Source organism: Aquarana catesbeiana, linkage group LG12 (assembly GCF_042186555.1).
Source record: "Aquarana catesbeiana isolate 2022-GZ linkage group LG12, ASM4218655v1, whole genome shotgun sequence".
Classification (NCBI taxonomy): Eukaryota; Metazoa; Chordata; class Amphibia; order Anura; family Ranidae; genus Aquarana; species Aquarana catesbeiana.
In genome coordinates, this window is record NC_133335.1 from 145172017 (window position 1) to 145191612 (window position 19596).

Sequence of the window (19596 nt, forward strand, 5' to 3'; positions counted from 1 at the left end):
ACTGATACGTGGCACTGATGTGGCAGGTGACACTGATGACACGTGACACTGGCAGATGGCACTGGTGACAGATGGCACTGATACGTGGCACTGGTGACACTGATGTGGCAGGTGACACTATGACAGATGGCACTCATGACACGTGGCACTGATGTGGCAGGTGACACTGACAGGTGGCACTGATGTGGCAGGTGACACTGACAGATGGCACTGAAATGGCACTGATGACAGATGGCACTTTGACACTAACAGTGATGAGCACTGCGTCACCAATGGCACTGATGGGCTCTGATGTGTGTTTTTACTGGTGAAATGTATGTTCACAAAATGGCTGGCACTCACGCTGCAGCACAGATCCTCTCTCTCCTCACATGCGGTCTCTGTGTGAGGAGAGAGAGCCGGCAATGAGAGATGATCTCATATATTTTCACTTGAGATAATTTCTCATTAGAAGCTCCGATCGCGCTGTAAACGGCCGCTGTGATTGGCCATTTACAGCGATCTGTGACTGGCTGTGTCCAAGGGACACGGCCAGCACAGAATTTCCCCGATGCGTGCCCATCACGGAAGTAAACAGGACGACGTCCAGAGACGCCCTCCCGGCAATTGGAGTCCGCACTGTAGCCGTCTTTTGGCTATAGCGCGGACGCCTAGTGGTTAAACAGGCAGTGATAATGCAAATACCATTAAAAGTATTTCTCAGTGGAGTGTCTTCTGGCCTCTTTAAGTTTTCTAGCATGTTAATGAATGTAATCTCCTGTCTCTAGGTTCCCAGCAGTCATCACCACAGTCAAGTTTCTCCTACAGTAAGAAATCTGATGATATCACTCAGAAGTCCTTCTCTGCGGATTATAGACAAGTTTCACAGCAGTCTACAGATACACAAAATCTGGATCAGACAACTGATACAGGTAAGGTGAAACACTTGACAGGTGGGTATGAAGGATGGGAAGCCTGATATGATTATTGCCTTCAATCCTAGCTTCAGTACGTAACCACTTGCCTACTGGGCAATTTCACCCCCTTCCTGCCCAGGCCAATTTTCAGCTTTCAGCGCTCACACTTTGAATGACAATTGTGCGGCCATGCAACGCTGTACCCATATAACATTTTTATAAAAAAAAAAATTTTCACACAAATAGAGCTTTCTTTTGGTGGTATTTAGTCACCACTGAGTTTTTTATTTTTTTTTTTTTTTTTTGCTAAATGAAAAAAGACTGAACATTTTGAAAAAAAAAAAAAAAAAAATTTTCTTCGTTTCTGTTATAAAATTTTGCAAATAAGTAATTTTTCTTTACTGATGTGCGCTGATGAGGCTGCACCTATGGACACTGATAATGCTGCACTGATTGACACTGATGATCAGTGTACATGCCCCGTCACAGGATAGTCAGTCAGTTACTGGCTTTCCTTTTCCCATGCAGTGACAGTGCAACCGGCATTTGTTTACATGGGATCTGCTGTGATTGTACACAGCTGATCACATGGTAAAGGGCCGCTGTGATTTGCCCTTTACCTCAATCTGTGATCATCTGTGTCTAAAGGGTGCAGGGGACGTCAATAGATGCCCTCCCAGTACTGGATGACCATGCTGTAGCCATCTTTCAGCTATAGAGCGGTCACCAAGTGGTTGAAGTGAATTTAAACCTAAAAAGTAACAAATTGCTGACAGGAAGGATTTTTATTTTGTCATAAACTCTTCTTCCTCCCTGTCAGCAATCGTGTACATTGAGCCATGCTTGCGCAGCTCGGTGTACATTTATGGCATGTCTTTGTGCCATGATGTTGCGGCTTCTGTGTGCATGCGTTGGAGTGACGTTTTTGCAGCCCTGCCAATCATATGGCCATAGAGTACGAACCAAAAGGAAAACCAGAAAAAGATGGAAGTGCCCATGACAGTTTCTGCAATTTCCATGGGGCCCCTGAATTACCAGTTTGTGGCCCTGCCGCTTCAGCCTCTCCTCAGCACCTCAGCTTTTCACCAAATTACTGACTCCAGTGTTAGTCTGTTGCATACAACTCAAAATGGTTTTTGTAGTGTTTTGTATTTTTACCGTAGTTTAGGTTTCAGTAAAAGTAGTTACCAGAACAGATATATAGAGTGAATCTCCTTTACCGGGAGGCAGATATATATAAATTAACTAGCTAACAGGGGTTCTAGCACTTCAGCACACTTTTTGAAGAAAAAAAAATAGAGTTTTGGCTGCTGCCATAAACTGCTGCACAATTCCTAATTATTGGTCACCCCTTTTTGTATGTTGGAAATTGGTACAGCCTTTATATACAGTGCCTTGAAAAAGTATTCACACCTCTTGATATTTTCCACATTAAATCATGTTACAACCAAAAACTTAAATGTATTTTATTGAGATATTATGGGATAGACCAACACAAAGTGGCACATAATTGTGAAGTGGAAGGAAAATGATAAATGATTTTCAAAATTCAATACTTTGTAGAACTACCTTTTGCTGCAGTTACAGCTGTTAATTCTTTTTGGGTATGTCTCTACCAGCTTTGCACATCTAGAGTGAGATTTTTGCCCATTCTTCTTTGCAAAATAGATCAAGCTTTGTCAGATTGGATGGAGAGCATCTGAAAAGCAATTTAAGTCTTACCATAGATTCTCAATTGGATTTAGGTCTGGACTTTGACTGGGCCATTCTAACACATGAATATGCCTTGATCTAAACCATTTCATTGTAGCTCTGGCTGTATGTTTAGGGTCGTTGTCCTGCTGGAAGGTGAACCTCTGCCCCAGTCTCAAGTCTTTTACAGACTCTAACAGGTTTTCTAAGATTGCCCTGTATTTGGCTCCATCCATCTTCCCAGCAACTCTGACCAGCTTCCCTGTCCCCGCTGAAGATAAGCATCCCCACAACATGATGCTGCTGCCACCACCATGTTTCACGGTGGGGATGGTGTGTTCAGGGTGATGCGAAGTGTTAGCTTTCCGCCACACAACGTTTTGCTTTTAGGCCAAAAAGTTCAATTTTGGTCTCATCGACCAGAGCACCTTCTTCCACATGTTTGCTGTGTCCCCCACATGAAATCCCAATAAAATATGTTAATGTTTTTGGTTGACATGACAAAATGTGGAAAATTTCAAGGAGTATAAATACTTTTTCAAGACGCTGTATACAGTGTGTTACTGACCATCTATGGAACAAATGCTTTGAGCTTATCTGAAGATGTGATTGAAAAAAAAAGAATTGCGCGCGCCTTACATGTTTTTGTTTGTTGCTTGTCCCAGCAGTGACTGACATCAAACCAGATGATCTGTATGAAGTGGAGCAACCAATCCCAGAGGAGAATCAGAGAGATGAAGTGGAAAGCCAGGCTTCCAGTGACACCTCTGAGGATTACATCATCATTCTGCCTGAGTGCTTTGACACCAGCAAGCCTCTTGGGGAGTCCATGTACTGCTCAGCCCTCTCTGAGTCCCAAGGTGACAAGGAGATAGAAACAGAGGTCACAGTGGATGAAGAGATTTGTGAAGATAACGTGCCTGTCCAGACTCACACTATTAATGATATGCTTACCACATCACAAACTCTGGACACTGTACTGCTCACCCCAGAAGTACTGACGCCATCACCTTACCTGAGGTATGAAAAATATTAGGTCCAACCTGATAGTTTTGTAATTTTGGCTTTTGCCAAAAGGGCCGATGTGATAGTAATGCGTGTGAATGTTGTTGCCTTTCTTGCAACAGCATCACTGAGAGCTGTAAAAAAAAAACAAAAAAAAAAACAATATGGCTATATATCATACCAGCAATGGTAACTCCACTGAAACTTGGATTTTTGCGACTTTAGCAAATGTTTGACACATTTCAGTCATTGTGGTTACTTACATAATCCTGTCCAAAACTGGCCTAATAATATCTATGTGAGGCATCACTCACAAAACTAAGTATGAGAGATCTGAGAAGTGGGCATGAAAAAAGTGAGCTTGTACTTTGCTTAGACTAGATAAAAGGTGTGCTTAAAGTGTTACTAAACCCAGAACCTGTATTCATTATATCTAGTCTCCCACAGTACACAAAATATGGAAATGCAATAGATTTAGAAAATATAAACTAATACCTTTTCTCATTAGCAGTATATAGGAGTCTTATGACTTGTATGACTGCCTGCTTAAGCTTGTAGGTGGAGTTTTCTTTCTCCCCTGATCCTGTCTGGACAGTGCTGATTGGCCCTGTGCTGATCACATTCACTCTCCCAAGAAAAAAAAAAAATACTCTTTAGCAATACATACCAAAGTGAGCATGTGCAGCCTGACTCCTAATGCTCTGTTCTATCGAGAGATGGGTTGTAGTCCGTTAAAGAAGAGGCGGATCAGAAAAGACAGGATCACACAGCCTTATATACACAATGCATAGGACTAACCCCTTAGGTTCCACAGTGAGTATAACAAGTATGCTTTACTGCATATACAGACTGATTTTACTGTTGTAGGTTTAGTAACACTTTAATTTCTAGCTCCACATAGAGTATATACCTGCATTTCTGGCACTCTGCCATTGCAGTATCCTTAAATCTTGTGCTCAGACACCATGATTGCTGTATTAAGAAATTGATCATAATTACTCAAAAGCAAGACAGTTGTGCTAAAAATAATAGTGTGTTTAGTAAAGTAAAGCTTAAAATCCTTATAATGGCTTTTATTTCCATACACGCAAATTCATTGGGAACACTGCACAGTCTATTCCAAATCAAAACATGAAGAAAAATGTTTCAAATTTGTTACTACTTTACAGAAAGTGAAGAAAAAGGAATATTCGGCTTTTCCAAAAAATAGCAGTGCCTGCATTTTTCTTTACAAACTCTAACATTTACTGTATAAACTGAGAAATGCTTGAAGATTTAGCTTTCTTGTGAATCACTGAACTAATATTTAGTTGTATAACCACCGTTTCTGAGAACTGCCTCACATCTGTGTTGCATGGAGTGGACCAACTTCTGGCACCTGTGAGCAGGTATTCCAGCCCACGATTGCACTACATTTCACAATTTCTCTGCATTTTATGCCGCGTGCACACGAGCGGACTTTACGGCAGACTTTGTCCGGCGTACTTTTCGACGGACTTTACGATGGACTTTCCGAATGAACGGACTTGCCTACACACGATCAACCAAAGTCCGCCGTATTCGTACGTGATGACGTACGACCGGACTAAAACAAGAAAGTTCATAGCCAGTAGCCAATAGCTGCCCTAGCGTCGGTTTTTGTCAGTCGGACTAGCATACAGATGAGCGGACTTTTCGTCCGGACTCGAGTCCGTCGGACAGATTTGAAACATGTTTAATTTCTAGGTCCGTCAAACTTTTGAGAAAAAAAAGTCCGCTGGAGCCCACACACATCGGAATTGTCCGATGGACTCAGGTTCGCCGGACCAAGTATGCCGTAAAGTCCGGTCGTGTGTACGCGGCATAAGTTTTACCTCAGAAACAGCATGCTTGATGTCACGCTACAACTTTTCTATTGGATTAAGGTCCGGGGATTAGGCTGTCCACGCTATAACATGAATTTTGTTGGTCTGGAACCAAGATTCTGCTTGCTTACTGGTGTGTTTGGGGTCGTTGTCTTGTTGAAACACCCATTTCAAGGGCATTTCCTCTTCGGCATAAGGCAACATGACCTCTTCAAGTATTTTTATGTATTCAAACATCCATGATCCCTGGTATGTTATACATAGACCCAACACCATAGTATGAGAAAGCTGTGTGAAGTTGGCACCCCATGTTTGTAAAACCTGAATAAAAATATACCATTCGTTTGTGCTGATTTGTGCCCCAAAAATTAGCGTTTGTGCCGGTTCGGTTTCTGAAATATTAAACATTCAATTTAATGCAAGCTCCGCCCACTTTGCACCCCATGTCCCTGAATTTTAAAAACAAACGTGCCATTCGTTTGTGCCGTGTTTATGCTGGTTTGTGCCGCAAAAATAAACGTTTGTGCCGCTTTGGTTGCGAAGATATTGTGCGTTATAGTTACTGCAACCCCGCCCATTTTGCACCTCATGTTCCTGAATTTTAAAACCAAATGCGCCATTTGTTTGTGCCGCGTTTGTGCTGGTTTGTGCCACAAAAATAAATGTTTGTGCCGCTTTGGTTGCGGAGATATTGTGCCTTATAGTTGCTGCAACCCCGCCCACTTTGCACCCCATGTTCCTGAATTTTAAAAACAAACATGCCATTTGTTTGTGCCGCATTTGTGCTGGTTTGTGCCGCAAAAATAAATGTTTGTGCCGCTTTGGTTGCGGAGATATTGTGCGTTATATGTTGTCAAACCACATTGACTTTACATCTTGTTATTAAAGGTTACATACAGAACCTAAACTCAGCTTGGGTTTCCTTAATGTAAAGCTCCTCCCACTGTACTGGCACTGCACTTCATATTATACCCTGAAAAAGGCAGCATTGGAGCTCAAACAACTTTTTGCTTGATGGTTTCACTTCTAGCTCAGGGAATCCAGGGTAAATTCATTTTTAACATCTTTATTTTACTTATTATTAATAATTATTCAATGTATGCAATTGCAATGAAAATAATACATTTGGAATAGATGATTGTGTGTTTGTTGTGTGTATACAAACTATTTTTTTGCAATACTAGCACTAACTAGCAAGACACCTAATATAGTGGTCAGGTAGCAACACTAGGTGTGTTAATAACTGATGTCCCCATGTACTGTAAACATCCTGTGTTCAGGGTTAGCCAGAATGTAAAATCATTGTAGTAACGTGCAGAAATGCTTTAAACCTTTCCTGTCTACACACAGGGTAATCAAGGGCATTAGGGTACATTAAACACCTTTCTATTCTAGGTATGCACCCAGCAAAATGTGTTTAGAAAATAATGGTGATCTCCAGTGCTCGGGGGCGGAGTCTTTTCAGAATGTGTCACACATGGCAGTAAAAATTTCTGCCTTTGCACACCAATGTGCTGAAGTGACTGTGTGACTATTTTTTTTATTTTCAATGCACCAACAGCATGAGGCCTAAATTCAACACACAACGCATGAGTGGAATTTACAAAATATGCATCTTTGTACTGCAAATGTGTATATGCACTTACTGTCAGTTCGTACATAATCCGTTTCATGCCTAAGCCTATTTCTGACATTTGTTGCTTACAAGTTAAAATCCGTATTTTTTGCTAGAAAATTACGTAGAACCCCCAAACATTTTATATATATATTTTTTATCAGAGAATCTAGAGAATAAAATGGCGATCGTTGCAATATTGTCACACTGTATTTTCGCAGTGGTCTTTCAAACGCATTTGTTTTAGGAAAAAATACACTTTCATGAATTGAAAAAAAACTAATCAGTAAAGTTAGCTCATTTTTTTGTATAATGTGAAAGATGATGTTACGCCGAGTAAATAGATACCTAACATGTCACACTTTAAAATTGCGCAAACTAGTGGAATGACAACAAACTATGGTACCTAAAAATCTCCATAGGCGGCACTTTAAAAATAAATAACGGTTACCAGGTTAGAGTTACAGAGGAGGTCTTTTGCTACAATTATTGCTCTCACTCTGACGACTGCGGCAATACCTCACATGTGTGATTTGAACACCATTCACATATCCGGGCGCGACTGACGTGTGTGTTTTTGTTGTGTGAGCTTGCAGGGACGTGTGTGCGCTTTCAAAAAAAAAAAAAATGTTTTTTCTTATTTATTTTTTTTAGATCGTCACTCACAAGGATTCTAAACATCCCTTGCGATAGTAATAGGTGGTGACAGGTACTCTTTATGGAGGGATCGGAGGTCTAAAAGACCCCAAATCTCTCCTTTGCACTTCAAAGTATTCAGATCGTCAAAAACGGCAATTCTGAATATTGTTATTTTTTTTTAAACGGTGCCATTGGCAGCCGAGTAAACCGGTAGTCATGTTGTTTACACATAGGAGACTAGTATGAAGCCGTTTATGGCTTCCTTCCAGTCTCACTGTAGCCGGCGGAAGTGCCGGATCATGGCTCGGGTCTCCCGGTGGGATGGGAGACCTGGGAAGAGCGGCGAAAGGCGGCAGGAGGGGGGTAGTCTCCTCCCGGTTCTCTAGATAACAGCCGTGCGGCTTTTAGCCGCATGGATTGCTATCCCCGAAGAGCCAACCGCCCGCTTTAAAAAGGGTAATGGGGTGATACATGCAGCTGCAGGCATCATCCCGGTATAACCCCCTAAAGTCGTATGTGCGTACAGTCAGCGCTAAGGGGATAATCATTCTAGCACTATGCAGGCCCAGAATGTATTGCAAACTTTAAATGCATATGTGTGTTTAGGCAAATACACATGCGTAAATAAGGAAAACGTGCATGATTTGCAGACCCAGATGCACCCTTGTTGTTTTTTCTGTGCACATTTGTTAGCAATGCAAAAACACAGTTCTATATGCAGCTGTGTGCATGGAGCCATGTATTTGCACGTGCAGCATACAGATGCACACAGAAATTAACACTACACAAATTAGTACAAAATTTTTTGCCTGTGTGAATGAGGCCTTAAACAGGGTCTACAATGAATAAATATAAGTGGCTTTTCATAAAATATTGCACAGTTTACACTACATTGACTTAATTTGAAATTCAGTATTATTCCTATGGTAGGACGTATAAAATTTGATATTTAAATTGTTTTATTTCTAAACATGTAAACATGTCTGTGACAGGCCGCAGCATTGTAGATTTTAATGCACTTGCCACATCTGAGCCTCTATTAGCATGCTTTATGTTGCAAGTTATAAGTGCTTGCTTGTGAGTGTGGTAAGCCAAGTTTCAAGAAAAAAGAATTATTACAATTATTACAAAAGAGACGTGTGCATGCCGTTTCAAAAGGAGGTCATGACTGGCAGCTCCCGCACGCGGGAATGACGTCATCGCGTTTCCGGCCAATCACAGCGCCGGAGCCACGATACCCGTAAGTAACTCCAGGACAACATGTGCTGTGTACCGGCACCACAGCGGGGGCTTTGATCCCAGGTGAGTATTACATAATGAGCTTTCGGCTCGCTGAGCCTGGTTAAACCCTGAATGGTTGCTGTACGCACTATGCCAAAAAGCACCTACAGCAGTCGAAGCCAACCAAAGGAACGACCGCATGTAGCTGGGGCGAACGAACATGCTCCAGCCCGTCAAACACACAACACCATATAAAAAAAAAAAAACAACACAACACAGGTTTTTGAAAAATCCTTATTTAACCACCTCAATACTGGGCACTTTCACCCCCTTCCTGCCCAGGCCATTTTTCAAGCTTTCAGCGCTGTCACATTTTGAATGACAAATGCACAGTAATGCAACACTGTACCCAAATGAAATTGTTATAATTTTTTTCCCCCACAAATAGAGCTTTCTTTTGGTGGTATTTGATCACCTCTGCGGTTTTTATTTTTTGCGCTATAAAAACAAAAAATAGCCACAATTTTGAAAAAAAAACCTTATTTTTTACTTTTTGCTATAATAAATATCCAATTTTTTTCTTAAACAAAATTTTTCCAAAGTTTAGGGCAATATGTATTCTTCCACATTTTTGTTAAAACAAAAATCACAATAAGCGTATATTGATTGGTTTGCGCAAAAGTTATAGCGTCTACAAAATAGGGGAAGGATTTATGGCATTTTTATTATTATTATTTTTTATTTTTTTACTAGTAATGGCGGCGATCTGCAATATTGCGGTGGGCAGATCGGACAATTTTGACACATTTTTGGTATAATTCACATTTATACAGCGTTCCGTACTATAAAATTGCACTGATTACTGTATAAATGCTACTGGTAGGGAAGGGGTTAACACTAGGGGGAGATCAAGGAGTTAATTATGTTCCTAGGAAGTGATTCTAACTGTAGGGGGAGGGGATTCACAAGGGGAGAAGACCGATCGGTGTTCCTCTGTACTGGGAACACACCATCAATCATCTCTCCTCTGACAGGACGTGGATCTGTGTGTTTACACACACAGATCCACTGTCCTGCTGTGTTACCGGGCAATCGCGGGTGCCCGGCAAACATCGCGGCTGCCGGGCACACGCATCGGGTCCCCAGTGACACAACGGGCGTGCACGATTGCCGTCGGCAGCGCACACGCGCCCCCTGGTGGGCCAGGAAGGCGAGCCTGGTGGGCCGGGAAGGCGAGAGCGTCATATGACGCCCTCCCAGAACGAGAGCCGCGCCGCCTGGCCGTCATGACAGCCGGCGGGCAGCAAGCGGTTAAAAAAAAAAATTCGCCAGAGCCAGCTGTGCCCGCCCCCTCCCCGTCTGTTCTTCCAGTCAGCACTAGAGAATCGGAAAGGGGGGGATCCCTGTGGGGGTGGCAAAACTATACATGTGAAGTAAAACATCATGTACAATATCCACCAAATCTGCACAAACTGCTAACAAATAAATCTAGTTGTATGTAAGATTTAATAACGAGGTGCAAAGTCAATGTGGTTTGACAACATATACCACTCAATATCTCCGAAACCAAAGCGGCACAAATGCGGCACAAACGAATGGTGCGTTTGTTTTTAAAATTCAAGAACATGGGGTGCAATGTGGGCGGGGTTGCAGCAACTATAACGCACAATATCTCTGCAACCAAAGCGGCACAAACATTTATTTTTGCTGCACAAACCAGCAAAAACGCGGCACAAACGAATGGCATGTTTGTTTTTAAAATTCAGGAACATGGGGTGCAAAGTGGGCGGGGTTGCAACAACTATAACGCACAATATCTCCAACCAAAGCGGCACAAACGTTTATTTTTGCTGCACAAACCAGTACAAAAGCGGCACAAACGAATGGCGCGTTTGTTTTTAAAATTCAGGAACATGGGGTGCAAAGTGGGCGGGGTTGCAGCAACTATAACGCACAATATCTCCGCAACCAAAGCGGCACAAATGTTTATTTTTGCGGCACAAACGAATGGCGTGCTTGTTTTTAAAATTTAGGGACATGGGGTGCAAAGTGGGAGGGGCTTGCATTAAATTGAATGTTTAATATCTCAGAAACCGAACCGGCACAAACGCTAATTTTTGCGGCACAAACGAATGGTATATTTTTATTCAGGTTTTACAAACATGGGGTGCCAACTTCACACAGCTGTATGAGAAACGTCCCCATATCGTGATACTTGAGCCACCATGCTTCACTGTCTTTACAGTGTACTGTGGCTTTAATTCAGTGTTTGAGGGTCGTCTGACAAACTGTCTGCGGCCCCTAGACCCAAAAAGAACAACCTTATTCATCAGTCCACAAAATGTTGCACCATTTCTCTTTAGGTCAATGTTTTCTTGGAAATTTGTAACCTTTTCAGCACGTGTTGTTTTTTTTTGTTTTTTTTTGTGTTGTTATTTTTTCTCAATGGGACTTTGCGGGGGCTTCATGCCGATAGTTGGCTTCACATAGGCGTCTTCCAATTTTTACAGTATTCACAGGTAACTTTAGACCTTCTTCGATCCATTCAAATGGTAGTTTTAGGTTTTCTTCCATGTCTTTCTGTTTTGGTTGCCATTTGAGATTATTTTAGCTGAGTAGCGTATCAGTTCCTGCACTTCTTTATATTTTTTTTCCCCCTCCCCAATCAACTTTTTAATCAAAGTACGCTGTTCTTCTGAACAAATGTCTGTAATGACCCATTTTTCAGAGAAATGCACTATACCCAGCATGTAAACTATTTGCTGCCTTGTCCTTAAATAAGGGCCACCTGTTTGACACCTGTTTTTTCACAGACTGAATGACCTCACTAATTCGGCTCCACACTGCTATTATTTTGAGCACGCCCTTTCAATTACACAGAATCAGCAGTCATGACTGTTGGTTTTCTATTACTCTACTACACCTACTAGTAAATTATTTGCCATGTATAAACATAATTTATAGCAAAAACAGTAATTGATCCGGTTAGTGATGTTGGACTGCTATTACTTGGAACACAACTGTATATAAATTCTGAATCTCAAAAGGCTCCATATTGAGAAGAGACATAGAGCAGAGGAGGAATGGTGTTTATGACCAGAGACTAGGGTAGGATCCAAATAAGAAAAGGGGAGAAAAAAACAGTATCTGATTAGTTTGAATTGTGGGACACTGGCTGACAAATGCTGTTGACTAGAAATGTTGGTATGGCATCAGGTAGTGGGAGGGATGAAGACAAATGGAAAATGGATTGGACAGGTAAGGGATAGAATCAGAGTGTATGCCACATATGAAGGCCGGGCAGCTTCTCTGATGACAAAGTCTCCTGCACTGGCAGGGTGCTTAGGACTCCTCTGCAGCTCGATAGACTGGCCTCTGTCGGGAAAATCTTCCAACAAATGGGAAGAAAGCACTTCCTCAACTCTATAATCGGATTCCTGAGCCACCAAGCCAAGGATAGCTTGATCTTTGTGTTAACCAAATTAGTCTGTGTAGAATTAGAACTGAATTGTCCCATAATAAAAGGATGTTGAGTTGTAGATGTTTAAAGTGAAGTTGACCAAAAGGAACTCACTCAAGGGATTCTCTGAGGGAATGAACCATTTTTTAACAGTATCCAAAAAACGGATACAAAGCCAATTAGGAGGATTAAGGCTCGATTAACACTAATGCCTTTTTTGATGCATTTTGCATTTAACATGGGTTCCTATGGAACATGTTCACATCAATGCATTTTTGTGCCTCTGCGTTTTTGGAAAGGGCCGGGGACTTTTTTCATGCGAAATACAGCATTTTGTATGTAATAGAATTCAATGGACCTGCATCCAAAACGCAAGTACCGTGTTTTTGCCGCATTTTGCGTTTTGCATTTTTTATTTTATTTCTTTTTTTTTACACTGTATATAACTAGTTGCTAAGCCACCACAGTGTAAAAAAAAAACACTAAAAAAAATAAATAAAAAAAACGCAAAATGCGTCAAACGCTTGTTCAAAAACGCGGCAAGCACCGCAAAAAGCACTGCAGAAATGCTCAAAAGCAACATGCATAGATGTGAATCGAGCCTAAATCTTCTTTTAGGCCTGATTCACACCTATGCAGGTTGCAGTTTGCATATTGCAGTTGCATTTTGCATTTTTCAATACACGCTTTTGATCCATTGAAGTCTATGGAACCAAAAACCAGAAAAAAGTCCCTGGCCATTTCCATAAAATGCACAGATGTGAACTACATCCATAGGAAACCATGTTAAATAGACTGTAGTGTGTTTCTGCAAAACTGAAAATGCACTAAAAAATGCATAGGTATGAACCAAGGCTTATAGTGATAAAGTGTATATAAAGAGTGCTACCCTATACAGGTTCTTTCTATTACCTCATGTTTGAATATAAACAAAAGAAATATCAATCAAGCATGAATGACATAGTGTAATTCCTAGTTTAAAACATATACAATCACATGGTATAGGAAAAAATAACCATAAAACCGGAACCCGAAGTCCACAACAACCTGCGTCTCAACGGCCAGAAATTATGTCATCACCCACGGTCAACTACGTTAAAATGATTTGATTTTATAATAAAACTGAATTACCCTATGCGGATCTTTCTCTGCCAATTAAGGCACAGCACCTTCTAGAGCAGCAACCTACATAAAAAAAGAAAAAAAAAGTATGTGTGTATGTGTATATATATATATGTGTGTGTGTATGTGTATATATATATATATATATGTATATGTATATATATATATATATATATACACACACACACAACCACTTTCATATATATATTCCCGTGTGTGTGTGTATATATATATATGTATGTATGTATGTATATATATATATATATATATATATATATATATATATATATATATATATATATATATATATATATATATATATGAAAGTGGTTGTGTGTGTGTGTGTATATGTAAAATATATATATATATATATATATATATATATATATATATATATATATATATATCATATATGGAAGATCAAGCAAAAACCTGATATGTTGCATTTTATAGTCACCTGACTGGATTAACAACCGCTGACATGCTTCCATCCCCAAATCATGAGGAATAATTGTAAATAAGCTGGAGACGTCACATGATACCAGGATGGAATCGGCCGACAGTCTGATATCTTGAACCTTAGACAAAAAATCTGATGTGTCCTTTATGTATGATCTAGTATTTAATAATAATGGAGTTAAACGTGTCAAGATATCGTGCCAAATAAGCTGTGACCGATTCCATTTCCAATAGGTTGGGACGTCACGGGGGATTAAGAGTTTTTATGGATTTTGGGCAACATATATATTACAGGTGTAGCTGGATATTCGCATACCAAGTATTCCATTGTTTAAGCATCAATGATTTTATTTTTTACTGCATTAGTTAAGACATCTTTAATTTTTTTCTGTACTTTAAAAACCGGACTAGAGTCCAGCTTTTTGTATGTAAGGGTATCCCCAAGTTCTCTCATAACCTCGGCTTCATACATTGTGGTATCCATTACAACAATAGCACCCCCTTGTCGGCCGGTTTGATGGTTATATCGCGCCGGGCCGACAAGGAGTTTAACGCTATAACCTCATCTTTACTTAGATTGTTAGGTATATGATCTCTTTTTGTTCTATCGCATAAAAATTTTTTTATATCATTATCTACTTTTTCTATATATACCTCAACCGCAGGACACGAGGTAAGGGGAGCCTTAGTGCCTTTTGATTCCAAACCCAAATTTTTAAAGGATATTGATAAAACAAAACATTTTTTACCATTAGGTATACCAGAAAAATAAGCTTTAAATCTCAGTTGCCTATAGAACCTATACAAATCCTGTTTTAACACAAAATCATTTGTATTTCTCTTTGGGGCAAAAGCCCAATCCCTTATTTAATACTTTTAGTTCGGCTTTAGATAAAACAATTGAAGAAATGTTATGTACCACATCATCATTTACTGTCTCTGATGATTCTGGCGTCTGGTGGTTACACCTCCAGTTGTATCCTTTCTTTGTTTTCCTGCCGCCCCTCCTAGTCCGGGTTCGATCATGGCTGTAGGTAAAAAAGTAGTAGATACATTGGTTGATGACCCAGTAGATGCGGTAGATGAAGATGAATTAATCAGGTGTTTGCGTTGTCCTCTTCTATATGTTTTGGTACGTTGATAGTTAGGGTCAGACCAATTATAAACACAGTCATTTTTATAGTCCTCACGATCCCGTTCAAGTTTTGTACGTTTGCGTATCTGAATGTTCTTACGAAAGTTGTCTAATTTGTCATTATTGATTTTCTTGAATTCTGTTAATTCATCTTGATTAGAGCATTGTTGCAGTTGTTTTTCTAGTTCAATAATCTCCTGTTGTATAAGAGTTCTCTCTTGTTGCAAAAATTGCACAGTGAGCGTCATGATGTCAAAAGAACATTTGTTCAAAACCTGTGCAAACTTAGTTTTAAAGTCCGCATTTTGAGAAAATAATGTTGGGATTAACTATCGATATAACTATCAAACCGGCCGACAAGGGGGGTGCTATTGTTGTAATGGATACCACAATGTATGAAGCCGAGGTTATGAGACAACTTGGGGATACCCTTACATACAAAAAGCTGGACTCTAGTCCGGTTTTTAAAGTACAGAAAAAAATTAAAGATGTCCTAACTAATGCAGTAAAAAATAAAATCATTGCTGATGAAACAATGGAATATTTGGTATGCGAATATCCAGTTACACCTGTAATATATATGTTGCCCAAAATCCATAAAAACCCTGTGAATCCCCCGGGACGTCCCATCGTATCGGGAATGGAATCGGTCACAGCTAATTTGGCACGATATCTTGACACATGTTTAACTCCATTATTATTAAATACTAGATCATACATAAAGGACACATCAGATTTTTTGTCTAAGGTTCAAGATATCAGACTGTCGGCCGATTCCATCCTGGTATCATGTGACTTTTCCAGCTTATTTACAATTATTCCTCATGATTTGGGGATGGAAGCATGTCAGCGGTTGTTAATCCAGTCAGGTGACTATAAAATGCAACATATCAGATTTTTGCTTGATCATCTTCAAATTGTTCTTGAAGAGAATTATTTTCTCTTCAAAGATACCCATTTCCTGCAGCTAAACGGAGCAGCGATGGGTTCTAATGTCGCACCCCCATACGCAAATTCTTTCATGAATATGATTGAAACTTTTCATTTATGTTAATGATATTTTTTCTAAGCATTGTCAAGGATGGTACAGGTGTGTGGACGATATTTTTGCGGTATGGGACGGCGACATGGAAAGTCTATTTTTGTTTGACAAATACATTAACTATTTAATTCCCGGTCTTAAATTTAACATGGAGATTGGTGGAACTGAGATCTCTTTTCTTGATACTAAATTAAAACTTGTAAATGCACAAATCACTAGTGATCTGTATGTGAAATCTACAGATCGCAATCAGTTATTACATTACAACAGTTTTCATCCACCCAATGTGTTTGCTTCTATTCCAAAGAGCCAGATGATGAGGGTACATCAGATCGTTAGTGATCCAGTGTGCCGTAGTCGGAGGCTTGATGAAATGGAGGCTAAACTAATCAATAGACTGTATCCTGAGGCTTTAGTTAAGAAAGAACGGTTAAATATGAATTCAACTAGGACCCCTAAAAATGACACTAAGAAAATTCCTTTTATCATGCAATATCACCCTTTTACTCACTAAATTACCAAAATCATTAGAAAACATTGGAATCTTTTGAGAAGCAGTTATCCTATGGTCCAAGAGTTTTGGAACTTTCCTATGTCATCGTATAGAAAAGGCAGAACGATACGTGACCGATTGATAAAATCGGATCAGTATTCAACAGCAACACCTAAATTAACATTTCTGGGACCTAAAAATTTGGGCTCATACCCCTGTCTGTCCTGCATACATTGTAACTCTATGATCAAAGGCAAATATTTTACACATCCCCATAGGGGTTTTAATATTACTATAAGGGGACATTACACATGCCAGTCCTCATATGTCATATATGCTATTAAGTGCCCATGCGGGTTGGTTTATATTGGAGAAACCACACAGAAAGTAAAAGACAGGATAGCAAGACACAAGTATTCTATACGAGATAAATTAACACAGTTGCCACTTGCCCAACACTTTCTGGAATTTGGACATAGTGTATCCCAATTAAAATATATGGTCTGGACATAGTGTATCCCAATTAAAATATATGGTCCTTGAAGGAATAGATAAAAATAGGAGAGGAGGGGATCGGGAGATGATCCTCAGAAAAAGAGAGGTATATTGGATACATTTTTTGAATACTATTGCTCCGTATGGTTTAAATGTAGACTTGGATCTTTATTTGTTTGAGGATATGGACATGTATATAAAGGTGTCCATCTGTTCAGGCAAATTATTATATGTATGGTTATTTGTGGAAGAATAACAGGTATATAGTTTCTTTCAGATGTCTGGACATATTGAAAAAGATGAATAAGAAAATGAATTGATCAGCTGCTATTAGCCATGTTCTGTGTATGTGGTAGATAATTAGTGTATAGAGACATTGATTAAACTAAGGCTAGGTGTAATTAACCATATTGTTTCCACCTATGATGATATTTGTGATTACTTATTTAAACTAATGATTGTGGGGAAACCCTCAGATGTGCTCTTGATGGATCTTAGGAAGGGCGTAAGCGAGATAGCCTGAAACGTAATCCATTCATATCTACTTATATCTATACTGGCTGGAATGATTATACCTGCTTTGTAATCTTCTTTTCAAGACTTGAAATAAAGCAACAAAGATTTTTAAGTGCAACAACCTCTCGGATATATATATATATATATATATATATATATATATATATATAAATTATAATATACACACACATTTTTCTTTATCAAATCTTTTATATCCAGGTGCTTCCAATCCCTGTATAGAAAAAGTTGCTTCCAATCTCCATGGGGAAAGCCTGTGTGTTTGTGTGTGTGTAGCCTTAGGGGTCCTATAGGACCCAATACTTCAAACAGTACTGATAGAAGCAAGAGGCTGGCCTTCTAGTTTCAGAGTGCTGTGGTCTGCATCAATAGGAGCCGCAATGGTCGCCTTTAATTTGGGACTAATGGCAGTAGACTGACTCCTAAGGGGCAAGCTCACCAGTCAGGGTTGGTGTGACTCAGAATCAGACAGAGTCTCTGAGACCTAGAACTGGGTCTGGAAAGTGCCTTACATAGAATAAGGTACCCAAAGGTCACATCCAGATCAGCCCCTCAACATCCAGTCCAGTGGGGCACAGATGTGGTTCAGTCCAAAAGCTAGTCCGAGGACGACTGCATCAGATAGCTGCTGCACAGAGGGTAATCCTCCAGCAGTGGTGTTCAGTCTTGATTTAGAAAAATACTGAAAAAAAGTGCTCCTGTAGAAAGCAGTATAACAAGGTTTAAGGCTTACAGTGTCCCTCAATTGACAAGAAAAGAAAAAACTTTGAAGATTTCCTTTACATTAACAAATTATGCATATCTTGTTTAAGGTCCTCCCAGGATGCTCCAGCAGTCTCTGAATTTGTGGAAGATATGAGGGTTGAACATATGGCAGCATCAATTCCTGAGCCAGCCGAGACAGGTAATAATAAATCCGTTCCCAAAGGGATAATTTTCTCAGATTGTGTACAGCTAAGGGACAGTAACATAAATGAGAATAATGCTTAAAGAAATTGAGAGGGGGGGGGTCTCTGGGCTCATTGTTTAGTTTTTTTATATATGCAAAATTCTAATTGGGTTTATTCATAACCAATAAACAGCCTGTTATTGACTATAGAATCTGCCCACTGCCTGCTGTGAACTACAAATAGAGAGCGTACCTGATGGGGAACTATTCCTTCAGCTTCCCCATCAGATTCTGCCCAATGTCAGCAACATTATCTGCTATGAGGTTTTTGGCTGTGAAGCCGAAAGTGTTCTTACAACCAGTGACCGATAGAGAGGGGGTTGTAGAAGCAGATATGCTGCCTACTACACAGCGTACAGAGACGGGCACGTTGCCTGTCTCCGCATTCCAACTTACAGTTGGTCTTAACAAAAATGGTGGTAGGGCATTTTGAATCTGGTGCATGACATTTTAAAAGGCCATTTGGCCAGAAAAGTGTAGTTTTTGAATATCTTCTGTCGGTATACTTTCAAATCATTTGCACACTAAAGAGATAACACTTACTAGGCTGCAGTTATTTGGACTTTGTATGATTTTTTTTTTTTAAATGACAATAGCTATATTCTGAAAAGCTATTACCATTTGAATCTAGGCACTGCAAAATATTTTTAGGTCAGGGATATGTGAAATGGCCCCAAGCACTAAGGGGATAAAAATTGATGATCCTTGGCAATAAAAAAGTACACAAGCAGAAAATTGTGTATTTTAGACAGGAACATTACATTTTTTTTAATTGTAATAATCCTTTTAAAAGTGTTACTAAACACACAACAGTAAGAGCTCTTTCACACTGGTGCGCGGGCCGCTGGTATAGCGGTGCTTTTAGCCCCGCAAGCGGCCGAGGAAGGGGTTGAAACTGCCCGCAAAGCGCAGCCGGCGAAGCGCTTTGCAGGCGTTTCGGCAGCTGCCTATTGATTTCAATGGCAGGGGCAGTGCAGGAGTGGTGTATTCACCGC

At 39.9% G+C, this 19596-nt stretch overlaps 1 protein-coding gene across 3 annotated transcripts in view; it reads left to right on the plus strand.

The window, feature by feature from the left end:
- The window catches only part of NBR1 (NBR1 autophagy cargo receptor), a 222139-nt gene that overhangs the window by 142827 nt on the left and 59716 nt on the right, over window positions 1-19596 (plus strand). For 2 of the 3 annotated variants that reach the window (XM_073608374.1, XM_073608376.1), the window contains 3 exons: window positions 768-911; window positions 3254-3608; window positions 18465-18556. In XM_073608374.1, coding sequence (XP_073464475.1) covers window positions 768-911; window positions 3254-3608; window positions 18465-18556 — 591 coding nt within the window. The remainder of the gene's footprint in view (window positions 1-767; window positions 912-3253; window positions 3609-18464; window positions 18557-19596) is intronic. The other variant, XM_073608375.1, reaches the window with a different exon arrangement.